Source organism: Malus sylvestris, chromosome 17 (assembly GCF_916048215.2).
Source record: "Malus sylvestris chromosome 17, drMalSylv7.2, whole genome shotgun sequence".
Taxonomy (NCBI): Eukaryota; Viridiplantae; Streptophyta; class Magnoliopsida; order Rosales; family Rosaceae; genus Malus; species Malus sylvestris.
In genome coordinates, this window is record NC_062276.1 from 25,041,088 (window position 1) to 25,067,155 (window position 26,068).

Sequence of the window (26,068 nt, forward strand, 5' to 3'; positions counted from 1 at the left end):
GAGTGCCGTGAAACCCTAGCATTCGATTCACCATTTCTGAAACAATCACCTCCGATTACCACCACCAATCAACACCTTTGTAGCCCAGGAACAAACCCCAAACAAGTTTGGGGGTGGCAGATCACCGAAGTGGACAGATTGAGGTTCACCCTTTCGGGGTTTCCGACTAATCGAGGGATTTTCCAGCCACTTCTCGACCGAACTAGGTTTCAGACCAGGTATGAAAGTTGTTCCTCTCATTGAGATCTACCTGCTTGTAAAATTTGGTAATTTTTAAAGTTAGTCGGAAAATTGGGTTTCCATTCGTCAGAAACCGCCACGCGGACACTACCTTTTTAAGTTAAATTCGATCTTCTGATTTCAAATTTGATAACTGTTGATATATTTCGATAGTTTGAACCTAGTAAGGAATATTACGCCACTTGACCATTTTATGATTCGACAATCCGACCGTTGGATTGTCACCAAACTTTAATGCGTTATAGTACGTAATATTTGAGGACCATAGAAACTTACAAATCAGGAATCCGACGTACGGATGGTCCCGAATTGAATTTCTAAGTTTGTACAACCAAACGTTGACCGCCACTCGAATTTGTGATTGGAGGAGATCCGACCGTCAGATCGCGATGAAAATTTAGTATGTCGTTCTGTGAGCATAATGAGGTGCTTAGGAAGTTACAGATCAGAAATCTAACAGGCGGATGTTCCTGATCAAATTACATAGGGTTGTGGACCCCATCGTTGTCTGAGAGTTGACTTCTGGTGAACATGTCTCGAATCGTTTTAAACACTAAAATTAGTATTACTAGAGACTCAGTGAGGCTTTGCGGGCCTATTTCGGTGAGGGACTTCATTATAGATGATATAGTTGTTATCATGGTTTCGTTTTTAATATCCTTTGTGAATATCATTTGATTTTATAATGTGAATCTATTAAAATGTGATTAAACGTTGATCTATGTTTATTAAATGTGATTTGACTCCTGTATTGATGATATCCTTGAAATGTGATTTGATTTACATGATTGGTATGATGTGATGAAATGTGAGGGCTAGTAGTGGACCGTTAACCCATTTCCATGGGGTTTGTTGCTTCAAAGCTTGTTTCATATCCCATTTCATTGTTTCAATTATCACTTCGTTGACCCATTCTCAATTAGTACTCGTGCTTTGTTTCATTTCGTTGAGCCCTTGTTAAATTGAGTAACTTGATTCACGTCTTGTTTCTTCGAGCCGTTGATATGTTTCTTGGACTTACGCTCGGTTCCGTTAAGTGATTCGGAACTGGGTTCCACTGGAGTTCCGTTGAGTGGTCTGGTTCCCTGCTTTGTCTAGATTCCATTGAGAGGTCTGGAATCCCGTCTACTCCACGATTCTGTTGAGTGGTCCGGAATCGTATCCTGGTTTGGATTCCGTTGAGTGGTCCGGAATCCGACTTGGTATTTTGGTTTCTTTGAGTGGTCCGGAACTTGATGTTGGATTTCGTTAAGTGATCCGAAATCTCATTCTTCAGAGATGTAGACTTTGAGCGAACTGTGTTGCTCTAGCCCTGCATTTTGGTGCATTGTATATATTATTGATTGATATGATTATGAAATAGTGTTGGAAAGCGTATGTGTGTAAATGGCACCCATGTGTGCATGGCAAGATGACAATTGTTGTTTGGCTTATGGTTGATGTGTAGTGTGGTTCTTTATGTTTTATGCTAGAAGTATTTTATGAAAAGTCTAGAGTTTAACTAATAGTGAACTACGAATTACTTGATCTCTTTTTAGGGTACGTAGGTAGTCTAATCAGGAGGTTAGATGCAACCATAAAGTATACGAAAATTTCTACGCAATTTGAATCTTGAATTATGGTTTGTACATATCCCGGAGGCAGGGTATGTTAGATACGGATACTTGGTGATGTCACGTCGAGATCGGGGCGTGCGTACCTATATTTTAACAAATATAGTTGAGGGTCCAAACCTGGTGAAAAGATATTGAACTTCACAGTGACTAGCAGCCCTATATTCAGGCTCTAGAACCCAAGGCCAAGATGTGTTTCTTTCTCGGTCGTGATTGCTTGGATATAAAAGTCAATAGTGCATTTGACACCACCACCACATCTATCTTACTCACTGACCGAGCTCAGTCGCGAGTTGGCACGCCCACATTCACCAGAATGACGTAGTTGGCTCATTAGTTACTCGGCATGCATGCCATGTAAACTTGGTAGTTTAAGGTCAACAGTAACATGTGGTGTATAACTACATGTAACTGATCATCCCCCTTAGGTATACCCAACTGATGATCATCCTAAATGCTTGTAACGCATGCCTCTACATTATCATTATGGTTGTAAGTCTATAAAAGGAGCTCTTGTTCACATGAATAAGATTATAACCTTTGAGATAAAATTACATTGTCATTCTCTACTTCTAATTTTTTTTTTCTTTAGTTTTATAATCCCACCATAATTCCTGATAGACTTAGGACAACTCATCAAGGAGTGGAAAAACCCAACAGTTCAGTGGTTTCAATTGTAATCTTTCCAAAAATAATAATAATAATAATAATAAAAAATAAACAATACAAAAAGCAACAAACAACAGTTAACTGAACATACATGATCAGCAGCCGCTTAAGCAAAACCAAAAGAAAAGAAATTTAAATTTTTCATTGACAAATAACACATTATTGTTTTTCAATTTAGACTGGGCACTAAAATTTATCGATCCTCATGTACATTTGTAGCTAGTTCGATCTGATTTTCTTCTAAGGGAATGTAGACTATAGTGGAAAGATTTACATTAATTACACATCTCAAGTTCAGTGTTTTCCTACTTCGCACTAAACTACTAACATCTACACAAGTCACAAAATGACTGTATTATACTAAAATATGGAAATATATTAAACCTAGATTGAAAACCTTACCTGTTGTAGTATCATATTGCTTTAACTGATTCTTCGTCTCTGTACATTGTTCTAACACAATGGCTCTGTTTTCAGGAACAAAAACAAATTAAAGGATAAGACAACAGTCGGAACAACTCAAAGCAATAACACGGATGACAGTTGCAACACAAAAGACTTCAGCCTTCTGATAATTGTACCAAAAATAAGTGTTAATGCAACTAATGGGTAACCAGAACTACACAAGAATGATGGCAATTGAAGATAGTATTAGCACCTAAGTACCACTAAAAATAGTGTTCTAAATTGCAACCTCCCTGAAGTAGCCAATGCAGATGTAGTTAAAAATATGTAATTGTGCCAAAGCAAAGAAACTGAAGAAAGATTATGTGTATAACTATTGAATAATGAAAAAACGAGGGAACGACACAGTAACAATCAGACTACATACTTGCAGGATTTATTCTTGCGCTCAGCTTCCTCTGACCGCTGTTTAACACGGTTCTTAGTTGACTCATCTAAGATCCGATGCACATTAACTTTGCGCCACGCAAATCCTGATCCAACTAGCAAACCATTTCCACCTTCACCACTTTCACGCTCTTCATAAATGTCACAGAGTTCACCAACTTCCTGGTCCCATGTAAATGTAAATTCCTTCCCACCCAGATCAATAACCTGAAGCAATATTGGAACATTCAAAGCAATGTTAACATTAAGGTTAATCTCTGCATCTAGACAACAGGATGCCAAAAAACTTGAGCAATGCACAATTGAAACACAACCCAGAGACGCACACAAGCAAATCACAAACATTACGAAATCCAAAACCCAACAAAATTAGCAAAATTTAAGCAATCCCCAGTTCAAATACCCCCAAGAAACTCACATTGCCGAGGGAGCTATTAGGCGCTGGACCGAACTTGATGCGGGGCGCACCACCTTGCCCGGCGCCATACGAATGATCACAGAGAAAGCAAGTGGGTTACGCCCGGCGACTATACTGAACTGCTCTTCCACGGCCGGCGGGGCGGCGGCTGCTGACGTGTTGGAGCCTGAGTTGCGGCCACTGGGATTGGAGCCTCCCAGGGAGAGGCGGCTGGTTTGGGCGGAGGGATGGAGGCTCGGCCAAGCTTGCCGCTTCCGGCTCCGCGGCCTGAGCCGCCGCCGCCAACTCGGCCGGACTTGGATGAGTACATTGGCGAGAGGTTTAGGGCGAAACGAAATTGGTGTGGAATTGGAATTTGGAATTGGCGTCGAATTGGGATTCTTGTGAATTTGCTTGAGTCTCAAACAGAGCGCACCAAGGGCAAAAAAATTTAAATTAAATTGGGTAATATGTTCCTTTGATCCGTGTTTATGCGTCAACGTCGTCGTTTGGGTACAAGGAGGAGGGGGAGGGCGTCAGGTAGTCGACAGCCGGCACTCCACAGTTACGTCGAATCCTTATGAAAATGAATTCAGAACGAAATCGCGCTAAAGCTAGGGCGTCACCCGTAAGTGGCGTGCTGTGTGGCCCGAGCACAGTGATAAGTGAGCAAGGGTCGCTGTATCTCCATAGGCACCCGGATGCAGTGTTAAATGAGCAAGGGGGCCATAGAAACTTCTTTTCGAACGACTCCACTCAAAGTTGTTTGGGAGCATATGCACCTATCAACTTTACACGAGACACACAAAAGAAGTACTTTGATTCCATTGGACAGGGGAGGGTGAAGAAGCTAGGACAGAAGGGTAGAGTTCAGGAGAGTAGAATGCGTTTAGGAACGTGGAATATAGGAACCTTAACGGGAAAATCTATGGAAGTAGTGGAAGTTATGGTGAGGAGAAGGATAAATATTATGTGCCTACAAGAAACTAAGTGGGTTGGTCTTAAGGCAAAGGATCTAGAAAACTCAGGGTTTAAACTTTGGTACTCGGGCACAAATAGAACGAGAAACGGTGTTGGCATCATCGTGGACAAGACCTTGACACAAGATGTTGTAGATGTCAAGAGGGTAAGAGATAGAATCATGGCAATCAAGATTGTAATAGGACAAGAACTTATCAATGTGATTAGTGCGTACGCACCTCAAGTAGGGTTGGATATGAGTTCGAATGAGAAATTTTGGGAAGACCTTGGAGACTTGGTGCAAGGAATTGCTCAGACGGAGAAGTTATTTATAGGAGGAGATTTAAATGGACACGTGGGCAGGGAGACAGGCAACTATGGAGGTTTTCATGGTGGCCATGGTTTTGGGGAGAGAAACGAGGATGGGGAAGCTATCTTGGATTTTGCAATGGCATATGATCTCTTCTTAGCCAACACCTTCTTTAAAAAGAGAGAAGAACATGTGATCACCTACAAGAGTGGGTCGTCAAAAACACAAATAGATTTTCTTCTAATGAGGAAAGGGGATCGTATAACTTGTAAGGATTGCAAAGTTATACCAGGAGAGAGCGTGGCTAATCAACATCGCTTGTTGGTGATGGATGTACATATCAAAAGAGTGAGAAAAAAGAACAAGACTTGGAAGTGCCCAAGGACTAGATGGTGGAATCTAAAAGAAGAAAAACAAGTCATTTTCAAAGAGAAAGTAATCACCCAGTGTGTGTGGGATAGAGAGGGAGAAGCTAGCCAAATGTGGGATTCCATGGCTAGTTGTATCCGAAAAGTAGCAAAAGAGGTATTAGGAGAGTCCAAGGGCTTTGCCACACACCAAAAGGAATCTTGGTGGTGGAATGTGGAGGTACAAACAAAGGTGAAGGCTAAGAAGGAATGTTGTAAAGCCTTATACAAGGATAGGACCGATGAAAATGGTGAAAGGAAGGTGAAGGCTAAGAAGGAATGTTGTAAAGCCTTATACAAGGATAGGACCGATGAAAATGGTGAAAGGTATAGAAAAGCGAAGCAAGAGGCGAAGAAAGCTGTGAGAGAAGCTAAGTTAGCGGCTTATGACGATATGTATAAGCGACTAGATACCAAAGAAGGAGAGTTGGATATCTATAAACTAGCTAGAGCAAGGGAAAAGAAGACAAAGGACCTAAACCAAGTGAGGTGCATCAAGGATGAGGATGGAAAGGTTCTTGCTACAGAGAACGCGGTTAAAGATAGATGGAGATGTTATTTTCATAATCTTTTCAATGAAGGACAAGAAAGGAGTGCTTCTTTAGGGGAGTTGAGTAACTCAGAAGAGTGTAGAAACTACTCTTTTTATCGTCGAATCCGGAAGGAAGAAGTGGTTGTAGCTTTGAAGAAGATGAAGCATAGAAAAGCAGTAGGCCCAGACAATATACCAATCGAAGTGTGGAAAGTTTTGGGAGAGACAGGTATAACATGGCTCACTGACCTTTTCAATAAGATTTTGAAAACGAAGAAGATGCCAAATGAGTGGCGAACGAGCACTTTGGTGCCTATCTACAAGAATAAGGGCGACGTACAAAATTGCATGAACTATAGGGGTATTAAGCTAATGAGTCATACAATGAAGCTCTGGGAGAGAGTCATTGAGCATAGATTGAGGCAAGAGACACGGGTTTCGGACAACCAATTCGGGTTCATGCCAGGGCGCTCAACCATGGAGGCAATCTATCTCTTACGAAGATTGATGGAAAGATATAGAGATGGGAAAAAGGATTTACACATGGTCTTTATAGATTTGGAAAAAGCATATGATAGGGTCCCAAGAGACATTCTTTGGAGGATTTTAGAGAAGAAATGAGTACGAGTAGCATATATCCAAACTATAAAGGATATGTATGAAGGAGCAAAGACTGCCGTAAGAACTCATGAAAGACAAACCGAAAGAGTTCCCATAACTGTAGGATTACATCAAGGCTCATCCTTAAGTCCTTACCTTTTTGCGTTAGTAATGGATGAGTTAACAGGACATATTCAAGATGATATTCCTTGGTGTATGTTTTTCGCAGACGATATAGTGTTGATAGATGAAACTCAGGAAGGGGTAAATGCAAAGCTTAACCTTTGGAGAGAAGTGTTGGAATCTAAAGGTCTTCACCTAAGCCGATCAAAGACAGAATATATGGAGTGCAAGTTCAGTGCAAATGGAAGCCAAAACGAGTTAGGGGTGAGGATCGGAGATCAAGAAATACCAAAGAGCGATCGTTTTCGTTACCTAGGATCTATCTTGCAAAAGAACGGAGAATTAGATGGAGATCTCAACCATAGAATACAAGCTGGATGGATGAAGTGGAAGAGTGCATCCGGCGTGTTGTGTGACCGCCTTATGCCACTGAAGCTCAAGGGAAAATTTTATAGGACGGCAATAAGGCCGGCGATGCTGTATGGCACAGAATGTTGGGCGGTGAAGCATCAACACGTACACAAAATGGGTGTAGCGGAGATGAGGATGCTTCGTTGGATGTGTGGGCACACAAGAAAGGATAAGATTAGGAATGAGGATATCCGGGGTAAAGTAGGAGTAGCCGAAATTGAAGGAAAGATGAGAGAAAATCGGTTACGGTGGTTTGGACATGTGCAAAGAAGGCCTACTGACGCTCCGATTAGAAGATGCGACTATGGGACAGAGGTTCAGGGCCGAAAGGGTAGAGGAAGACCTAAGAAAACTTTGGAAGAGACTCTAAGAAAAGACTTAAGAGTACTTGGATCTAACGGAGGACATGACACAGGACCGAGCACAATGGCGTTCAAAGATTCATATAGCCGATCTCACTCAGTGACTTGGATTTTCCAAGTCTCCAACCGAGAAGTTTTCCTCACTCGGGAAATTAAGGGAATACTACCTCAACCTACATGCTCCACTCACAAAGCTTCAACATACAAGCTTCAACAAAAGAAAATTCAGAGAACTTAGCGAAGAAGGCTTTGGTGTATTTAACACAATACGTTGCAAAGAAGGCCTACTGACGCTCTGATTAGAAGATGCGACTATGGGACAGAGGTTCAGGGCCGAAGGGGTAGAGGAAGACCTAGGAAAACTTTGGAAGAGACTCTAAGAAAAGACTTAGAGTACTTGGATATAACGGAGGACATGACACAGGACCGAGCACAATGGCGTTCAAAGATTCATATAGCCGATCCCACTCAGTGACTTGGATTTTCCAAGTCTCCAACCGAGAAGTTTTCCTCACTCGGGAAATTAAGGGAATACTACCTCAACCTACATGCTCCACTCACAAAGCTTCAACATACAAGCTTCAACAAAAGAAAATTCAGAGAACTTAGCGAAGAAGGCTTTGGTGTATTTAACACAATACGTTGAAATGAAGGAAAGCTATTTATTGATATCCCCGATAAGTCACAAATATGTACATATACATGAGTCAAAATAAACAAACAAGAGGGAGCCTTCACAAAGGTTGCTTAGGAGAAGTCTCAGCAGTCGGTAGAGCCCCAGAAAGAGCAGGCACTGGAGGGGGATCATTTGGAGCCTCAGTACTGGACAGAACCCTAGAAGGAGAAGGCAGCAGAGGTTGATCATTTGGAGCTTCATTACGCGGTACAGCCCCAGAAGACGAAGGCAATAAATGCCTTTGAAACAAACCCACAAATCTCTGATGATCAAGTAAAACCTGACCATCAGATTCCTTCATCTGGTCAAGCTTCCTCTTCATGTTTGTAGCATAGTCATGTGCGAGCCGGTGCAACTGTTTATTCTCATGCTTGAGCCCTCTAATCTCCTGTTTGAGACTCATCACTTCAGCCGCCAATGATTCAACTTGGCGGGTTCGAGCAAATAGGCGTTGGGCCATGTTAGACACAGAACCTGCACACTGAACACTGAGAGCCAGCGAATCCTTAACAGCCAACTCATCAGACCGTTTGGAAAGTAGTCTGTTATCTTTGGGAGTGAGAAGGTTCCTGGCCACTACCGCAGCGGTCATATCATTCTTCATCACGGAATCCCCAACGGTAAGAGGACCAGTAGGGGAGACGAAGGATGGGCGCCATATGTTGTCTGGAGAAGGCGTGGCTGCCTCTTCAACAAGGTTCAAGTCAAAACGACGGTCGGAGGGGCCAGACATTTTCAAAGGTGTTGAAGAGAGAAGAGGTCGGACAAATCAAGATCTTAGAAGTGCAAGAATGGAGCTTCTACTGGTGGAGATTCAAGTGTGCTTTGGAACTTAATGCCAGCCTCTATAAAAATCTGCACTCGACGGATCTTCAGAAATCGAAGAGGCGTTTGCTTTCTCAAAAGCTGGGCTGCTCAGAGACCACGAAACGTTTGCTTTCTCAAAAGTTGGGCTGCTCAAAGACCACGAAGGCCGATCTCAGAAATCGAAGAGGAGCTTGCTTTCTCAAAAGCTGGGCTGCTCAAAGACCACGAGGGCCGATCTCAGAAATCGAAGAGGCACCTACTTTTCCAGCCTTGTCAGCACCTGTCAACTTTGCGGAAATTATGGGCATTATGTCGAAGATTTCTGGTGAAGTAGAAAGCACATGAATCTTACTGTTCAATCACCCACTTCCCACACGCAACATTAGCTCATGGGTACCACAGATAACTTTGCCAAAGTTCTCTGACAAAGTTGAGACAAGTGAAGCTTGCAGCTCCCACTACACCGCTCTGACCAAGAAGGGTAAAAGAATAGCAAAGAAACAGCACTAACAAAGTTTAGACACATAAATTTTGAAGGTCTAGCTACCATATTATTACCCACAAGGGTAAAGGAACAGTACCACTGCTGGATAATTGGAAAGTCCCTGTGTGTCAACCTCTGTGCTTCGTGGCAAGATAGACTAGCAAACATGCCCAACCTTTTCTCACATTCGAGAAAACACTCCCAACAAGATTGCTTGCTCCAAAATCAAAGAGGCACCGCCCTCCGAATCTCGAGAGCCAGACTCCCAACATGATTACTTTCTCAAAAATCGAAGAGACACCGCTCTCCGAATCTCGAGAGCCAGACCCCTAGCAGGATTGCTTTCTCAAAAATCGAAAAGGCATCGTTCTCCGAATCTCGAGAGCTAGATCTCCGACAGGATTGCTTGTTCGAAAACCGAAGAGGCACCACTTTCCCAACTTCAAGAGCCGGATCTCCTTGGAAAAAGCTTGTCTGTAATCTTTACACGCAACATTAGCTTTCCAGATACCACAGACCATTTTTTCAAAGTGCTCTGACAGAGTTAAAACATGTGAAACTGGCAGCTCCCACTACCGTGTTATGACCAAGCAGGGTAAAGGAATAGCATTACTACTTGTTGTTAGGGAGACTCATATATATGTTGACATCCATCCCCAACAGACAGGCAGACCTGCAAAAATGCTCAACCCTTCCTCATATCTTAGAGGGCACTCCCAAAGAAGCCTTTCGAAATATTCAGCTTTCTTTCCCCCCGATAATACCTCTGCAAACAAGCTATACTAGAGCAAGAATATCTCATATCATCAGGGTTAAAAGCAAGAGTATCCCATATCATGTTTTTTCCCTGTCTTTTCCTTTGGCCTTGTTCTTACCTGGCATTGCTCTCGAGTACTCATCTTCAACATCTTATGCTTCCAAGGAAGATACCGCATCTGCCTGAGGAACATATAGGCCAAGTGAGAAGGATACAAGGAAGCATGTGGAGACAAGCGTAACAGCACACGTGCCAATACATCCACTACTCTGTCAAAAGCAAAAGTATCCCATATCAGCAGGGTCGAACGTACTATAGATTTGATGGACTTGTTTTGACCCTCAAATTCTTCAGTCGGCCTTATACTCTGGAGGAAACCAGAAAACCCTCCAGCCCAGTTCAAGAATAAGCCTGTGGAAAGTTACTTCTTCAAAAGCAAAAGTATCTAATATCATCTCTTCTCATTTTTCTTCTCTTTATCCTTCATGCTGCCTGCAAGATAGGGAGAATGTGAACAATCAGCCGGAACTCAAAATCAAAGTTCTGATCTATGACTGATTGCTTGGAGCTCTGATTGCTTACCTTGTCTGTCACCTCTTTCAGCAGATCCCCTAGCTCGGCGACTTGGAAGACTCCTACTACATGGTTTGTATCGCGCTTGACCAAGCCTGAAACTACAAGTAAGCTTCAAGTGAAATTGATACATTACCTTGTGCATCTCCACCAGTTAAAGATACCACCCCTGGATGGAAGAAGAGTACTTCCAGAGAAGATGTCACATCTACCTACGAGACAGATAAGGCAAGTCAAGACGATACCACACTCCGGAACTTAGAAGTTTCGTGATTACGAGATCATTCTCCCACAATATTTCCTAATGTCATTTGTATTAAATTATTCACTTGTACTCACTAAAAGAGAGCTTGAACCTATGTACTTGTGTAAACCCTTCACAATTAATGAGAACTCTATTTCGTGGACGTAGCCAATATGGGTGAACCACGTACATCTGGTGTTTGCTTTCCTATCTCTATCCATTTATATACTTATCCACACTAATGACCGGAGCAATCTAGCGAAGATCACAAAAATCGACCGTTTTCGCTACCTAGGATCTATCTTGCAAAAGAACGGAGAATTAGATGGAGATCTCAACCATAGAATACAAGCTGGATGGATGAAGTGTAAGAGTGCATCCGGCGTGTTGTGTGACCGTCGTAGGTCACTGAAACTCAAGCGAAAATTTTATAGGACGGCAATAAGGCCAGCGATGTTGTATGGCACAGAATGTTGGGCGGTGAAGCATCAACACGTACACAAAATGGGTGTAGCGGAGATAAGGATGCTTCGTGGGATGTGTGGGCACACGAGAAAGGATAAGATTGTGAATGAGGATATCCGAGGTAAAGTAGGAGTAGCCGAAGTTGAAGGAAAGATGAGAGAAAATCGGTTACGGTGGTTTGGACATGTGCAAAGAAGGCCTACTGACGCTCCGGTTCGAAGATGTGACTACAGAACAGAGGTTCGGGGCCGAATGGGTAGAGGAAGACCTAGGAAAACTTTGGAAGAGACCCTAAGAAAAGACTTAAAGTACTTGGATCTAACGGAAGACATGACACAAAACCGAGCACAATGGCGTTCTAGGATTCATATAACCGACCCCACTTAGTGGGAAAAGACTTTGTTGTTGTTGTTGTTGTTGGATGAGAAAAATTTACATAAAACGAGTTTACCATCATGTGCAGAAGAAATTACATATAGCTATGCGTTAGTAGACAAAAAAAGCTGCATAGCGATGAACTCATTTCATATAGTTATTCTCACTTCGAAGAGGCTAAGGTACGAATACTCCGAAATGGTATCGTACCGAACTGAAATCAACTAAAACCACATTGAATCGACCATATATTTATATATAAATTGCATTAATCACATTTAAAGTAATGTCTGATATCCAAATGGTGTGACATAATTATTGCAAGTGTAAGAGCATCTCCAACGAATTCTCTCTAAATGAATTTCTAGCTAAACTTTAGAGACGATTTTGAAAAAACCATCTCCAATCACACCCTCTAATCAACTTTTTAGATAGGGATTTTCCAAATATCATAAATCAAGCTTCTAGCATTGATCACTATATCAATAATGAGTACAACGAATAATCCTGCCAAGCCTCTAGTATTAAGACTTGGAAAAGAACCTGAAACAACAAGAACAAGAAATACACTCTTATCTCTTTTCTTTTCTCCACACACATTTTGCCCTTCCAATATTCTCTCACTCTAACTCCTTGAGTGGTATACAACTTATTGTTTTGCATAAGAAAGGTGTTCCTCAATAAGGATTACCAATCCTAATTGGAACCTAGTTATGAATCCTTCACCAAATGAGAAACCAACTCCAATTAGGCAAACCACTCATATTGGGAAAACAACTCCAACTGGGTAAACAATTTAATCCTCTAAGACTATAATTCCTAATAGACATAGGACAACTCATCAAGGAGTGGAAAAACCGAACAGTTCAGTGGTTTCAATTGTAATCTTTCCAAAAAAAAAAAATAAACAATACAAAAAGCAACAAACAACAGTTAACTGAACATATATGATCAGCAGCCGCTTAAGCAAAACCAAAAGAAAAGAAATTTAAATTTTTCATTGACAAATAACACATTATTGTTTTTCAATTTAGACTGGGCACTAAAATTTATCGATCCTCATGTACATTTGTAGCTAGTTCAATCTGATTTTCTTATAAGGGAATGTAGACTATAGTGGAAAGATTTACATTAATTACACATCTCAAGTTCAGTGTTTTCCTACTTCGCACTAAACTACTAACATCTACACAAGTCACAAAATGACTGTATTATACTAAAATATGGAAATATATTAAACCTAGATTGAAAACCTTACCTGTTGTAGTATCATATTGCTTTAACTGATTCTTCGTCTCTGTACATTGTTCTAACACAATGGCTCTGTTTTCAGGAACAAAAACAAATTAAAGGATAAGACAACAGTCGGAACAACTCAAAGGCATAACACGGATGACAGTTGCAACACAAAAGACTTCAGCCTTCTGATAATTGTACCCAAAAAAAGTGTTAATGCAACTAATGTGTAACCAGAACTACACAAGAATGATGGCAATTGAAGATAGTATTAGCACCTAAGTACCACTAAAAATTGTGTTCTAAATTGCAACCTCCCTGAAGTAGCCAATGCAGATGTAGTTAAAAATATGTAATTGTGCCAAAGCAAAGAAACTGAAGAAAGATTATGTGTATAACTATTGAATAATGAAAAAACGAGGGAACTACACAGTAACAATCAGACTACATACTTGCAGGATTTATTCTTGCGCTCAGCTTCCTCTGACCGCTGTTTAACACGGTTCTTAGTTGACTCATCTAAGATCCGATGCACATTAACTTTGCGCCACGCAAATCCTGATACAACTAGCAAACCATTTCCACCTTCACCACTTTCACGCTCTTCATAAATGTCACAGAGTTCACCAACTTCCTGGTCCCATGTAAATGTAAATTCCTTCCCACCCAGATCAATAACCTGAAGCAATATTGGAACATTCAAAGCAATGCTAACATTAAGGTTAATCTCTGCATCTAGACAACAGGATGCCGAAAAACTTGAGCAATGCACAATTGAAACACAACCCAGAGACGCACACAAGCAAATCACAAACACTACGAAATCCAAAACCCAACAAAATTAGCAAAATTTAAGCAATCCCCAGTTCAAATACCCCCAAGAAACTCACATTGCCGAGGGAGCTATTAGGCGCTGGACCGAACTTGATGCGGGGCGCACCACCGTGCCCGACGCCATACGAATGATCACAGAGAAAGCAAGTGGGTTACGCCCGGCGACTATACTGAACTGCTCTTCCACGGCCGGCGGGGCGGCGGCTGCTGACGTGTTGGAGCCTGAGTTGCGGCCCCTGGGATTGGAGCCTCCCAGGGAGAGGCGGCTGGTTTGGGCAGAGGGATGGAGGCTCGGCCAAGCTTGCCGCTTCCGGCTCCGCGGCCTGAGCCGCCGCCGCCAACTCGGCCGGGCCGGACTTGGATGAGTACGTTGGCGAGAGGTTTAGGGCGAAACGAAATTGGTGTGGAATTGGAATTTGGAATTGGCGTCGAATTGGGATTCTTGTGAATTTGCTTGAGTCTCAAACAGAGCGCACCAAGGGCAAAAAAATTTAAATTAAATTGGGTAATACGTTCCTTTGATCCCGTGTTTATGCGCCAACGTCGTCGTTTGGGTACAAGGCTTAAGAATTGAATTTCTTATTTCAGATGAGAAAAACTTACATAAAACGAGTTTACCATCATTTGCAGAAGAAATTACATATAGCAATGCGTTATTGGAAAAAAAAAGCTACATAGCGATGAACTCATTCCATATAGTTATTCTCACTTTGAAGAGGCTAAGGTACGAATACTCCGAAATGGTATCGTACCGAACCGAAACCAACTAAAACCACACTGAACCGACCATATATTTTTATATAAATTGCATTAATCACATTTAAAGTAATGTCTGATATCCAAATGGTGTGACATAATTATTGCAAGTGTAAGAGCATCTCCAACGAATTCTCTCTAAATGAATTTCTAGCTAAACTTTAGAGAAGATTTTGAAAAAACCATCTCCAATCACACCCTCTAATCAACTTTTTAGATAGGGATTTTCCAAATATCATAAATCAAGCTTCTAGCATTGATTACTAATATTTTAAATAAAAACTATATTCGTGTTGGTAGTAGTAATTTTAAATATGTAATTTCGCCAAAGTAGGAACTAAACCAAAAATATGTAATTTCACCAAAGTAAAACAATCTAACTATGTAAACAAAGATTTTGGTAAGATTAGTTGCACAACCATCTGCAATCAGTAAACTGACATGCATTGACCCATAAAACGCAAACACGCGCTAAACAATTGATCGTAGCATTTCTAGCAGAAAACAAAAACAAAGGTATCAAAGCATGAGTATGCATTATCCAAAATAACGAACGCTTGCCATAACTTATCGAATGCTCGCAAGATTTTAACATGAAGAGAAAGGAGTTGTGTGGAGTCAGCGACGGAGTACAAGAGGGCCAAAGTTGGATGTGAGACCCTCGACGTCACCGTGGGACCTGAGCTTATCAACTACAAAAATACTCAGAGCTAAACCAACCACATTGCTCCACGTAGCCCAAACTCATCAATCTCCCAATAGACAGAAGGGAGCACAAGCCCTTGGAATGGTCAGTGCCCCAGGGAATCCACCCTCCCTTGCTTTCTTCTGAATCCATTTTCTGACACGAGTGTCTCGCACGTGTGATATTCTGTTATGAATTCAACCATCTCCCGCTCTCCCTCTCTCTCTCTAAAACCATTTCAGACTCTGGAACTTCTGCTTCGCGCTCTCTCTCTCAAAGAAATGTCCAAGAGGGCCAGAGTCGGAGTTGGAGCTGAAGCTTCAGGGTCACGCAACAAATCAGGTAATTTATCTCACCTCTGAAACCTTATAAACTGTTGATTTTCCGAATTGAAAGAAAACTGATTACTGCTCTGAAATCGTTCGCGCTCTCTCTCTCAAAGAAATGTCCAAGAGGGCCAGAGTTGGAGTTGGAGTTGAAGCTTCAGGGTCACGCAACAAATCAGGTAATTTATCTCACCTCTGAAACCTTATAAACTGTTGATTTTCCGAATTGAAAGAAAACTGATTACTGCTCTGAAATCGTTCTTTTTTTTTTCTTGTTTTTTTTTTTTTTTTTTTGGTAATCCTCTGTGAAATTGTTCTTGATTTGGTAATATACAGTTGGTACGCACATGCATTTGATGTTTGGTTTGTGAGATTCGATAGAAAATGAACTGTGATCGAATTGCCTGATTTCTTGGAAATTTAGTAATTAGTGGTCTGTTTGGCTGCCGAGAAAATGGAGCTAAAGAAAACGATTACTACTTTATACACATTTGATAAAACGAGCTATGAATGAATTGAATAATTAAGTTCTTGGTAATTCAGCTGTAACCAGAGAATCTTTCGTGCTCTGTTTGGCTGCCGAGAAAAGGGAGCAAAACAAAAATGTTTACTGCTATGTTAAGTTGTTCTTTTCGTAGGTAATGTACACATTTGATAAAACGAGCTATGAATGAACTGCGTGATTAATGTCTTGGAAATTGATCAGTAATCAGAGAATCTTTTGTTCTCTGTTTGGCTGTTGAGAAAATGGAGGGAAAGAAAATGAATGCAGCGAGTCAAGTTAGTGAGATTAGGTTTGGATGGAATTGGATTGAGCTTCGGCTCTTTTACGGTAACTTTGAAGACCGAGCAAGTTATGAAAGTTTTGGATTTTTTTCTTTTTTCCATTTGTTAATTCAGTATTACAGAATGCCAAGAAACGCTGAACTGATTAAAATTTCAATCTGTGAGCTAGTTAACGTGGCTAAAAACTTTGTCGGAGATCTGCATGCGTTTCTCAACGGAAACCCAAGAGGCGTGACCTGGGCGCATAATGGAAATGGATTCCATCTGGACATATCCAAGGTTTCGCTAGATGTGTTTCAAGGGCCTTTCCAGCGTTCGATTGCAGGCTTTCAGAGCGAACTGATGAGATGGGTAAACTTGAGTTTTCCTTTTTGTTTTAAGTAGTTGAATATTGTCACTGTGTTAAACTGAGAGGAAACTGAAACTTTAGTTTTCTAACTTTTCAGGGTTTTGGGGTGGAAAGCATTCATTACAGGCACAGGGATGATCTCTTCCTGAGAGGCCAGCCAGAGTTGGTCGATGGCATAGTTCGTGACCCTTCCCCGCCTGCTTCTCCTCCGGCTACTGCATCACCCCAGCCGGTTGGAGCAGCTGTCGTGCCTTCCCGTCCAGCACCACTCCACCGTGCTCCTCCAGTTGCTGCCGCTGCAGCAGTGCCACTTGCTGTTCTACTATTTTGGGGGCGCAAATCCCAGCGAGGTCCAAAAATTCCACGAGCAGAAGCATGGGGATGGTCACCTTTTCAATCGACTACTGCTCTTGCACCAGGTTGGGGAGTTCGCATGGCCAGGACCCCAAGATATGAGGTCCCTTAGACCCCATGTATCGGATGTGCTGATGGCGCTATCTTGCTCAATTTGATTAGCTTCGGATTCACTTTAGAAATGTTTCTTGGTCTCTGCCACTCAATATCGTAGCAAAATTGACCAACTTGCTTTTCCAAAGTTGCGATTGCTCGATTATTTGCTTGCTTCTCTTGCGGAAGAATTTGATGCCCTTGAGTGAGTTTTTGCAAAAGTTAAGTGGTTGTTTGCTGACTGCATATTGCTTGAACCATCAATACAAAAGCTTCTTCCCATGAAGCTTCTTCCCATGAAGGTTTATTGGGTTCCACAGGTGTGGCTTCTTGTATAAACTTTGTGAATTGAGAATTAGAAGGTCAATGTTCCTTTGGCATTGTTTCCAAGCCATCATTTATGCCCCTACAAAAACAAAATTGAAAATAGTGAAAAAAAAAATAACGAAAGAGGATTTTTTTTTTTTTTTTTAAGGTATGACAACATATTTTCACACTAAAGATAAAGAGAGTTCGGCTAAGTAACTTAATTTAGTATCGAATTTTCCAACTAAGAGATTCGAACAAGAATTTACAGGAACATTTGGAACATTTCATTTCTATCTCTCACTTATAAGTGAAGAGGAATATCATCATACCGTAATACTAAATGGCAACAAACGAAAACTACTTGACTGAAAAGAGAAATTAAACCAAAGGCTACTACTCCTAATAACTCACGAAGTTCGACACAAACATAAAGACTCCAAATAACTAAAGGACTTCAATTAAAATTTGAATTGGACAAAAAAGAAGACTACTGTGCTTCTTTTTTTTTTAAATTTTAAATAAAACAGAAAATAGAATGAATGAATAAAGAAAAAAAAAAGAACTACACACAAAAATGGAAAATGGAAAAATATAATTAAGTAAAGCACAATTAAGATTAAGGGGCAATTTCCGGCAACAGCGCTAACAGCTTGATGTAAAAATTGACCTCTCTAACATTACAAAAGAAGTTAATAATATGAGGCGTTTTGATATTGATGCCTAATTTTTTTAAATTTTGAGATTAAACATTCATCCCTTTTACACTATGTTTGGATAAGGGAATTAAACTTGAAATTTGAGTAAAAGTCAGAATTTATAAATTATCATGCATTAATTCCGTTATTTGGATTCATAACCATAGAAATTTAGAATTTCCACGTAAAAAAAAAACAAAAAAAACTTGAAATTTGGGACCTCCAATTCCCAAGCTCAAATTCCATGTAAATAAGTAAGGCTGATTCGGTATGGGACACCGAACAAAAAACCATGTCCCGATTCCCAAACCGAAGTTTTCGGGAATCCTAATTTCAAGACTGATCACAAACCAAATTTTTGGAAATCCCAAATTTTGGGATTTTGAGACAAATCAGGAATCCCGAAATAGTTTTGGGCTTTCAGGCAGTCAAGTAACCAATTTACGGTGACAGAATCCATTAGAAAAGCAATGTAAGAAATTTAGATTCCAATAAAGCCAACTTATTTGATCAAGGAGTAACAAAAAAAAAAGTAAGAAGCAAAACAAAAGATAAGTATGAGAGAATGTCTGTCTGTGCATGTGCTCATTGTGGAGCAAAAAATAATCGAGAAAAATATGGAGGCGACACGTGGATTCTAGGGTAAAAAGATAAAATTACCCTTGAGGAATACCAGAACTCCTACGTGTGAGCAGTGGACAATCATGACTCAATCAAGGTCAAAAATGCTCAAAATAGGTAATTATTCAAAACATATTTCATCCATCCTCATCAAATTTTCCCCACAAGGTAACCCCCAAATCATTCCTCTCAAATTATATTAATTAGCTAATTAATAGATTCATTACCCAATAATTTATTAATTAGCTAATTGATGGTGATTAACACCAAAAAAATACCATAGGTGGCCAGTTCCCACTTCTCCAAAGGGGGCCGGCCACACCCCTATAAATACTACCTTGTTTTCTCCAAAACCCAAGTTGAATCCTCTTGCAAAATTCTCTAAATTCTCCAAACACTTTTCTTTCAAAATTCTAACTTTAGAATCAGAGGTTCTTCGGCCAAAGATGCTATTTGTTTTGTAGGTGCAATTTTGTCCAAGAAGAATAAGACGAAAATTTGCATCCACACTCATGTGTTTTTCTGTGTGAGAAACTGTAAACAATTACAGAGATAATCAATTCCAGGAGATCAGTACCACGTTTATAAAGTATAATGAAACTTGCGTCCTGATCTCATTTATTGAGAATGCATACACTTCTCCATGATTTAGAACTGTACAATCTTCAAGTTAATGAAACTTCCACCTATAATCAAATCAGCTTTCTTTTTCGAGTAAACTGGACAGAACCTTACAAGAACAAATGATGCAAGCTCCTAAACATGCATTCTCACAGAAAAAAAGTTTGAATTGCTGTCAAAGGTAAATCATAGTCTGCATAAAAAAGATATAAATGCAGGTAGAAAATAATGAGGCAATGTCCCATAAGAAACATTCAACAATAATGGAAATACACTGCCATGCATGAATTAAGCCCTGTCATTATCCATAGGCGAAAATATCACTGCACTGATACCGAATTCAACCATTGCAGCAAATAAAGATTATGAGTTAAACTCACAAATTAGAAAATAACTTAGCCACTCAAACTCATGCCGCCGAATTCAACCAAGGCACTATCATTCCCTGGAGTAGAAATTCATTACAAATAAATTGTTTATGTATGAAAAAGAAAGACCAAAAGGCATCTAATTTATGCTTCAATTGTGACAGAAGAGAAAATTGGCATGGTTTTAGCTCAGTCCCTGAATTGGGATTTTGATTTTACCTCCAGAGGAATCAAATTTGACAGGAAATTCCCAAGTGCTAAATTTCACAAACCCTAATCTAGAATTCAAACCCTAAATTAAATTTCGAGCCCTAAATTAAATTTCAACCCCTAAACCCTCAGTATACTGTTTCTTACAAGTGCTAAATATAAATTTCACAAACCCTAATCTAGAATTCCAACCCTAAATTAAATTTCAAGCCCTAAATTAAATTTCAACCCCTAAACCCTCAGTATACTGTTTCTTACAAGTGCTAAATATAAATTTCACAAACCCTAATCTAGAATTCTAACCCTAAATTAAGGGGGGTGTATTCAATTGAGAATGTGAGAGATTTTAATGGATTTATAAATCCATGGATTTTTATGGAGTTTAATTGATTTGTAGAGATTCCATATAAAATTTTGATTCAATTCCCTCGAAATCTCATGGGAAGAGGTGAGATTTGTGGATACTTAAAATACACTACGAAATCTCTCCAATTCCCTCTAATTCCTCAACTTTATCAAATTCTTTAAAATCAATTTTTAATTGAATACACCTGAAATGTTATAAACTTCTTTAAAATCTTAATTGAATACACCTGGATTTCTAAGGATTTTAATAAACTATTTTAAAATTCTAATTGAATACATCTAGAATTTCAGAGAATCACTTAAAATCCTGATTGAATACCCCTAGACTCATTAAAAGAATTAAAATCCCTTAAAATCCCAATTGAATACACCCTCCTAAATTTCAAACCCTAAATTAATTCCAAAATTTACTTGATTTGGGGGAGAATCGGTGCACAATGCACTGAAATCTGGATGAAGAAGTCGAGAGGTGAGCGGCGCCGGTGGCTGTGGCGCTAACAGCTTGATGTAAAAATTGACCTCTCTAACATTACAAAAGAAGTTAATAATATGAGGCGTTTTGATACTAATGCCTAATTTCTTTAAATTTTGAGATTAACCATTCATCCCTTTTACACTATGTTTGGATAAGGGAATTAAACTTGAAATTTGGGTAATAGTCAGAATATATAAATTAACATGTATCAATTCCCTTATTTATAAACTTTGTGAATTGAGAATTAGAAGGTCAATATTCCTTTGGCATTGTTTCCAAGCCATCATTTATGCCCCTACAAAAACAAAAATGAAAATAGTGAAAAAAAAATAACGGAAGAGGACTTTTTTTTTTTTTTTTTTTTTTTAAGGTATGACGACATATTTTCACACTAAGGAGAGAGGGAGTTCGGCTAAGTAACTTAATTTAGTATCGAATTTTCCAAATACGAGATTCGAACAAGAATTTACAGGAACATTTGGAACATTTCATTTATGCCTCTCACTTATAAGTGAAGAGGAATATCATCACACCGTAATACTAAATGGCAACAAACGAGAACTACTTGACTGAAAAGATAAATTAAACCGAAGGCTACTACTCCTAATAACTCACGAAGTTCAACACAAACATAAAGACTTCAAATAACTAAAGGACTTCAATTAAAAATTGAATAGGACAAAAAATAAGACTACCGTGTTTTTTATTTTATTTTAAATAAAATAGAAAATAGAAAGAAAGAAAGAATGAATGAATGAATAAAGAAAAAAAAAGAACTACACAATCAAAAATGGAAAACGGAAAAATAAAATTAAGTAAAGCACAATTAAGATTAAGGGGCAATTTTCGGCAACAGCGCTAACAGTTTGATGTATATCTAAACTAACCTAAATAATAGATTAATTTAAACCAAATTAAATTCGCAAGAGCACGAATCAATTGTAGTAAGATATGCAAATACAAGGTCGATCCCACAGGGATTGCTTTAACACCAATTTAACCAACTAATCACGCTATACTTAATTAAACAAACAAAGGATAAATTGAATTGAATAATTGAGTACTTGATTAAGACTAAAATTAACAAGAAAAAAGAAAAGACAATTAATTAAAATAAACATACGACACAAGAAAACCTAAGGTTATGAATTCACCAATATAAATCCTATTTACATTTCCCAGAGCCAACTACTATCCAATTACCATGTCAATGTTAAAGGTTATTTTTTTTAAGATATGAATTCATTTGTAGTCTAGCATCAATTATCTCTATGTAATAATTACTTCCTATTGGTTAGGCATAAACACATAAAATCCCGTTAAGTGTAGAAGAATCATGTCAACCAAGTAGGACTAGCTTGATATTGGTCATCCTCACTAGTTTGTCTACTATTCTTAATCTTAATTCCAATAAACCTAATTGATTGGTCATCCTCATCAATTTATCTAAGTATCTACATGAAAATTTCCTAAAGGTGATCAGTCATTAGAAATTTGAACCTAGAGTAAAATACGCTCAAAGATTAAGAACATTACGTGGCATATAATCATTTACTAATTAACAAAGTACTTCACAAATATTCATGTCATGGCTTCATCATAAACCTTAGAAAATAACTTAGTTACACATAGAAATAAAAATAAAAGAAAGTTAGAAATTGGATTCCATGGCAAAGCATGTCCCTAAGCGCTTTTTCCCGAATTGCAGAGATGGTGAATGGTAGTATAGCATGGGGGATGTTGTGTGGGATGGGGATGTCGAGAGAGAGAGAGCATAGAACGCCTTATTTATACTAGAAAAGCCCTAAAATGTATGGGATGCGGCCCCTAGTTACTAGTATACAGTAATTGAAGCCTTATTAGTTTTTAGATTTTGTACACATCAACATAGTAGTAGCATTAATAAATTTCCATGTCAACTATTTTATATTTTAAATAAAACATTATATTAAATATGGATATAGACATCCTTTAAAGTATTTTTTTTTGTCAGAACATTTAAAGCAATTAAATAAATAAATTGCCACATTTTACGGGTAAATCCCATAAGATTTGAAATCTAACGTTTATGGGATTAAACAACAAAATTCACCCTTAGAAAACCTTAAACCAATAGAAAACCTTAAACCAATGAAAAATTGGTGATTAAAATGTGAAAATAAGTTATGAAAAGAATTGTTTTTTTTTATTGAATGAAAATAGTAGTTGTTGTTGCAATCCTATTAGATTAGGAATGTCATTGTGTAAATCCTAGTGTGTTTAGGAGTATCTTGTATATTCCTTTTAGTAGTTTAATTTATATTAGAGATGTAATCCTATTAGGTAAGGATTCTACCAATCCTACCACTATAAATAAAGGCATAAGGGGGTGATACAACACACCTCAGAATTAAATTTCTCTATTCTCTCTCTGTTGCCGTTGGCCCTTCTCCTTTCTGTCCTTTATACAGTTCAGTCAAATAGGCCTACAACACGTTATCAACACACTCTTACCAAAAGCTAAGGAGCTGAAGGATCGTAGGAGGAGGCTATCTTCTACAAATTCAAGGGCTTCCAATTGTTTTCTACCAATTAGGGTCTTCTAAAATAAATTAAGATATTTGAAAAAACCTTGAAGCATGAAAACATTCCCCATAATGCATGAACCCCTATATTTATATTTTCCTTCCAAATATATATACCGTATATATGTTCATATATTTTGTCAATATATATAATTGTTCATGTATTACGCATATATGCTATGTGGAATTGTGAGTCAAAGAATAGAAATTAATTTAGAAGCAATTCGGGTTTTTAACCCTAGAATTCGAAAAAAAAAAAAAAAAAAAGGAAAATTTGGGAATATTTTTGCAACACCACCGTGCGTGGTGACAGATCTTGGGACAGTGTCGTTCCTATGCCCTGGACCTTGCACGCAGCCCTTCTGGGCTTGCTGTATCTCTCGGACCCAACCAGGCTTTGGCTTGGGTTACCTGCTCCACGGGCTTGAACCTCAGGTCCAAACCCGAGCCTAAACCCACATGTTTGAAGCCATGCTGGGCTTGCCCATGTCTTAGCCCAATCTGCTAGCACAACCTGCAGCTTGCTGGGCTTGAACTTGCCACGACCGGTGACTCCAAATGCCAGACTAGATGGTTGGGCTTGTCCTTGGGACCTAAGACCCAAAACCCAGTTTCGGCTGAGGTTTCCTCACACCCTCGCAAGCTTTTGGGCTTGCCCCATGCATCTGCACTGGCCCAAAATGCCAACAGCTTTGCTGTTGGGTTTCCCAACTTTCCGCCCATGGCCTAAAGCTATATTCTAGGCTGCTCCTTGCAGCTACCCGATGCTAAGTTTTAGCATTTTAAATCATTTTAACCCGAATTTTATAATTATTTTTGCTTCTACATTCGACCCCGAATGGTCTCAGTTATTAAATTAATTAAAGTGACCATCAGTCCACTAATCTGACAATTAATCCAAAATTATTGTCCTGAATCTCACTTTTTGGCATTAATGATTCAATAAATTATTTCGGTTTTTTTTAACTGTTAAAGAGGCACTCTATTCTCTATGTTTCAGAAGAACGCTGCTGAGTTTTAGAGATATTCGAGATGATCAATATCATGTTGAAAACCACTGAAGATCTGAATTTCTTTGTATTACTTCTTACGTATATGGCCGGAAGCATATTCATGAGAAGTTGGAACGTCTCCCAAGTGGGTTGTACATAACAACCATTCAAGCCGTAGAGACACACCACGTGGCCGGCCCTATGGCTGGGTTCGAGGACACTTTGCTATTTTGGCATGATCCAATAGGACACCTTGAACGAGATATGATGCGTCGTATCCTCAAAGTATCTCATGGGCATCACTTGAAATCTTATCCCGGCCATCCACTTTGCAAAGCATGTTCCATGGGGAAATTGAACATTCAACCCTCAATTACAAAGATTATTCACGACCCCTTTAAATTTCTTCAGATGATTCATGGGGATATTTGTGGACCTATCCAACCAACATGATGACCATTTGGATACTTTATGGTGTTGGTTGATGCATCGACACGATGGTTACATGTCTGCTTATTGTCCACACACAATGCTGCACTTGCGAAACTCCTAGCATAAATTATAAAGCTTAGGGCTCACCACCCTGATTGTCTGATTAAGTCGATTTGACTGGATAATGCTGGAGAGTTTACGTCACAGACTTTTGATGATTATTGCATGTCAGTTAGGATTAAAGTTGAACATCATGTACCCCATGTTCACACCTAAAACAGCCATGGTAGAAACTTTCATAAAGCGCATTTAAACGATAGCTCGGACTTTGGTTATGAGAACCAATTTGCTGGTATATGCTTGGGCCATGCAATATTGTACGCAGCTATGTTGGGCCGTCTAAGGCCCACCGCTACCCAACCTTATTCACCGTTACAGTTGATTACTGGATACGAGCCTGACGTCTCTCATTTACGTGTGTTTGGGTGCGCAATCATGTGCCAATAGCGCTGCCACTATGTACCAAAATGGGTCATCAGAGAAAAATGGAAATCTATGTCGGTTATGATTCGCCATCAATTATACTCTACTTAGAGCCCTTAACAGAAGATCTCTTTACAGCAGGTTTTTTGGATTGTTACTTTGATGAGACAATCTTCCTGTCGTTAAGGGGAGATAAAATCACTAACGTTCATGTAGAACGCCGCGAATTGTTGTGGATTACTCCCACTCTATCTCATTTAGATCCCCATACACTTCAATCTGAAACTGAAGTGTGACTCATTCCAGATCTTCAGAGCATTACTCAAAGCATGCCGGATGGTTTTACTGATCTAGCAAAGATGACGAGATCACATCTACCTGCTGGAAATGCACCTGCAAGGATAGATGTACTAAACGTACTTCGTAACACCATCGTGGAAGGTCGAACCGTCCTCGAAGATGGGGCAGCTGCACCTCCCACACAACAAGGTACAATGGCGACTAGCCAATCACTTGCTCCTACCCCTGAAGTGTGGCAGGCCTCATGGTTCAAAGGATTCACAACTCCGAAAGAGGAAAATGGCACAAACTAGTGACCTTAGTCTAAATCCAACCATTGCTTACTCATCTGTTCTAACACATGAGGTTATTCAAGA

The 26,068-nt window shown here is 39.4% G+C and overlaps 3 protein-coding genes across 4 annotated transcripts; 2 read left to right on the top strand and 1 right to left on the bottom strand.

Moving 5' to 3' along the window:
* Positions 1-2,645: 2,645 nt before the first annotated feature.
* LOC126611716 (uncharacterized) lies at positions 2,646-14,637 on the bottom strand. Its single transcript, XM_050280098.1, has 5 exons — positions 13,984-14,637; positions 13,546-13,772; positions 13,116-13,180; positions 3,355-3,581; positions 2,646-2,989 (listed from the first exon to the last, which is right to left on the bottom strand). Exons 3-5 carry the CDS (start codon positions 13,128-13,130, stop codon positions 2,878-2,880), a joined length of 354 nt encoding a protein of 117 aa, XP_050136055.1. The 5' UTR covers positions 13,131-13,180; positions 13,546-13,772; positions 13,984-14,637; the 3' UTR covers positions 2,646-2,877.
* Positions 6,737-7,972, top strand: LOC126611714 (uncharacterized). 2 transcript variants are annotated; one of them, XM_050280096.1, is made up of 2 exons: positions 6,737-7,457; positions 7,830-7,972. In XM_050280096.1, the coding sequence occupies exons 1-2, from the start codon at positions 6,752-6,754 to the stop codon at positions 7,949-7,951; spliced, it is 828 nt and encodes a 275-aa protein (XP_050136053.1). In that variant the 5' UTR covers positions 6,737-6,751; the 3' UTR covers positions 7,952-7,972. The 2 variants fall into 2 exon arrangements, with proteins under 2 accessions (XP_050136053.1, XP_050136052.1); XM_050280095.1 differs by having other exon boundaries at positions 6,737-7,429; positions 7,802-7,972.
* On the top strand, positions 11,355-11,894 carry LOC126611715 (uncharacterized). Its single transcript, XM_050280097.1, has one exon. It carries the CDS (start codon positions 11,378-11,380, stop codon positions 11,867-11,869), a length of 492 nt encoding a protein of 163 aa, XP_050136054.1. The 5' UTR covers positions 11,355-11,377; the 3' UTR covers positions 11,870-11,894.
* Positions 14,638-26,068: the final 11,431 nt, after the last annotated feature.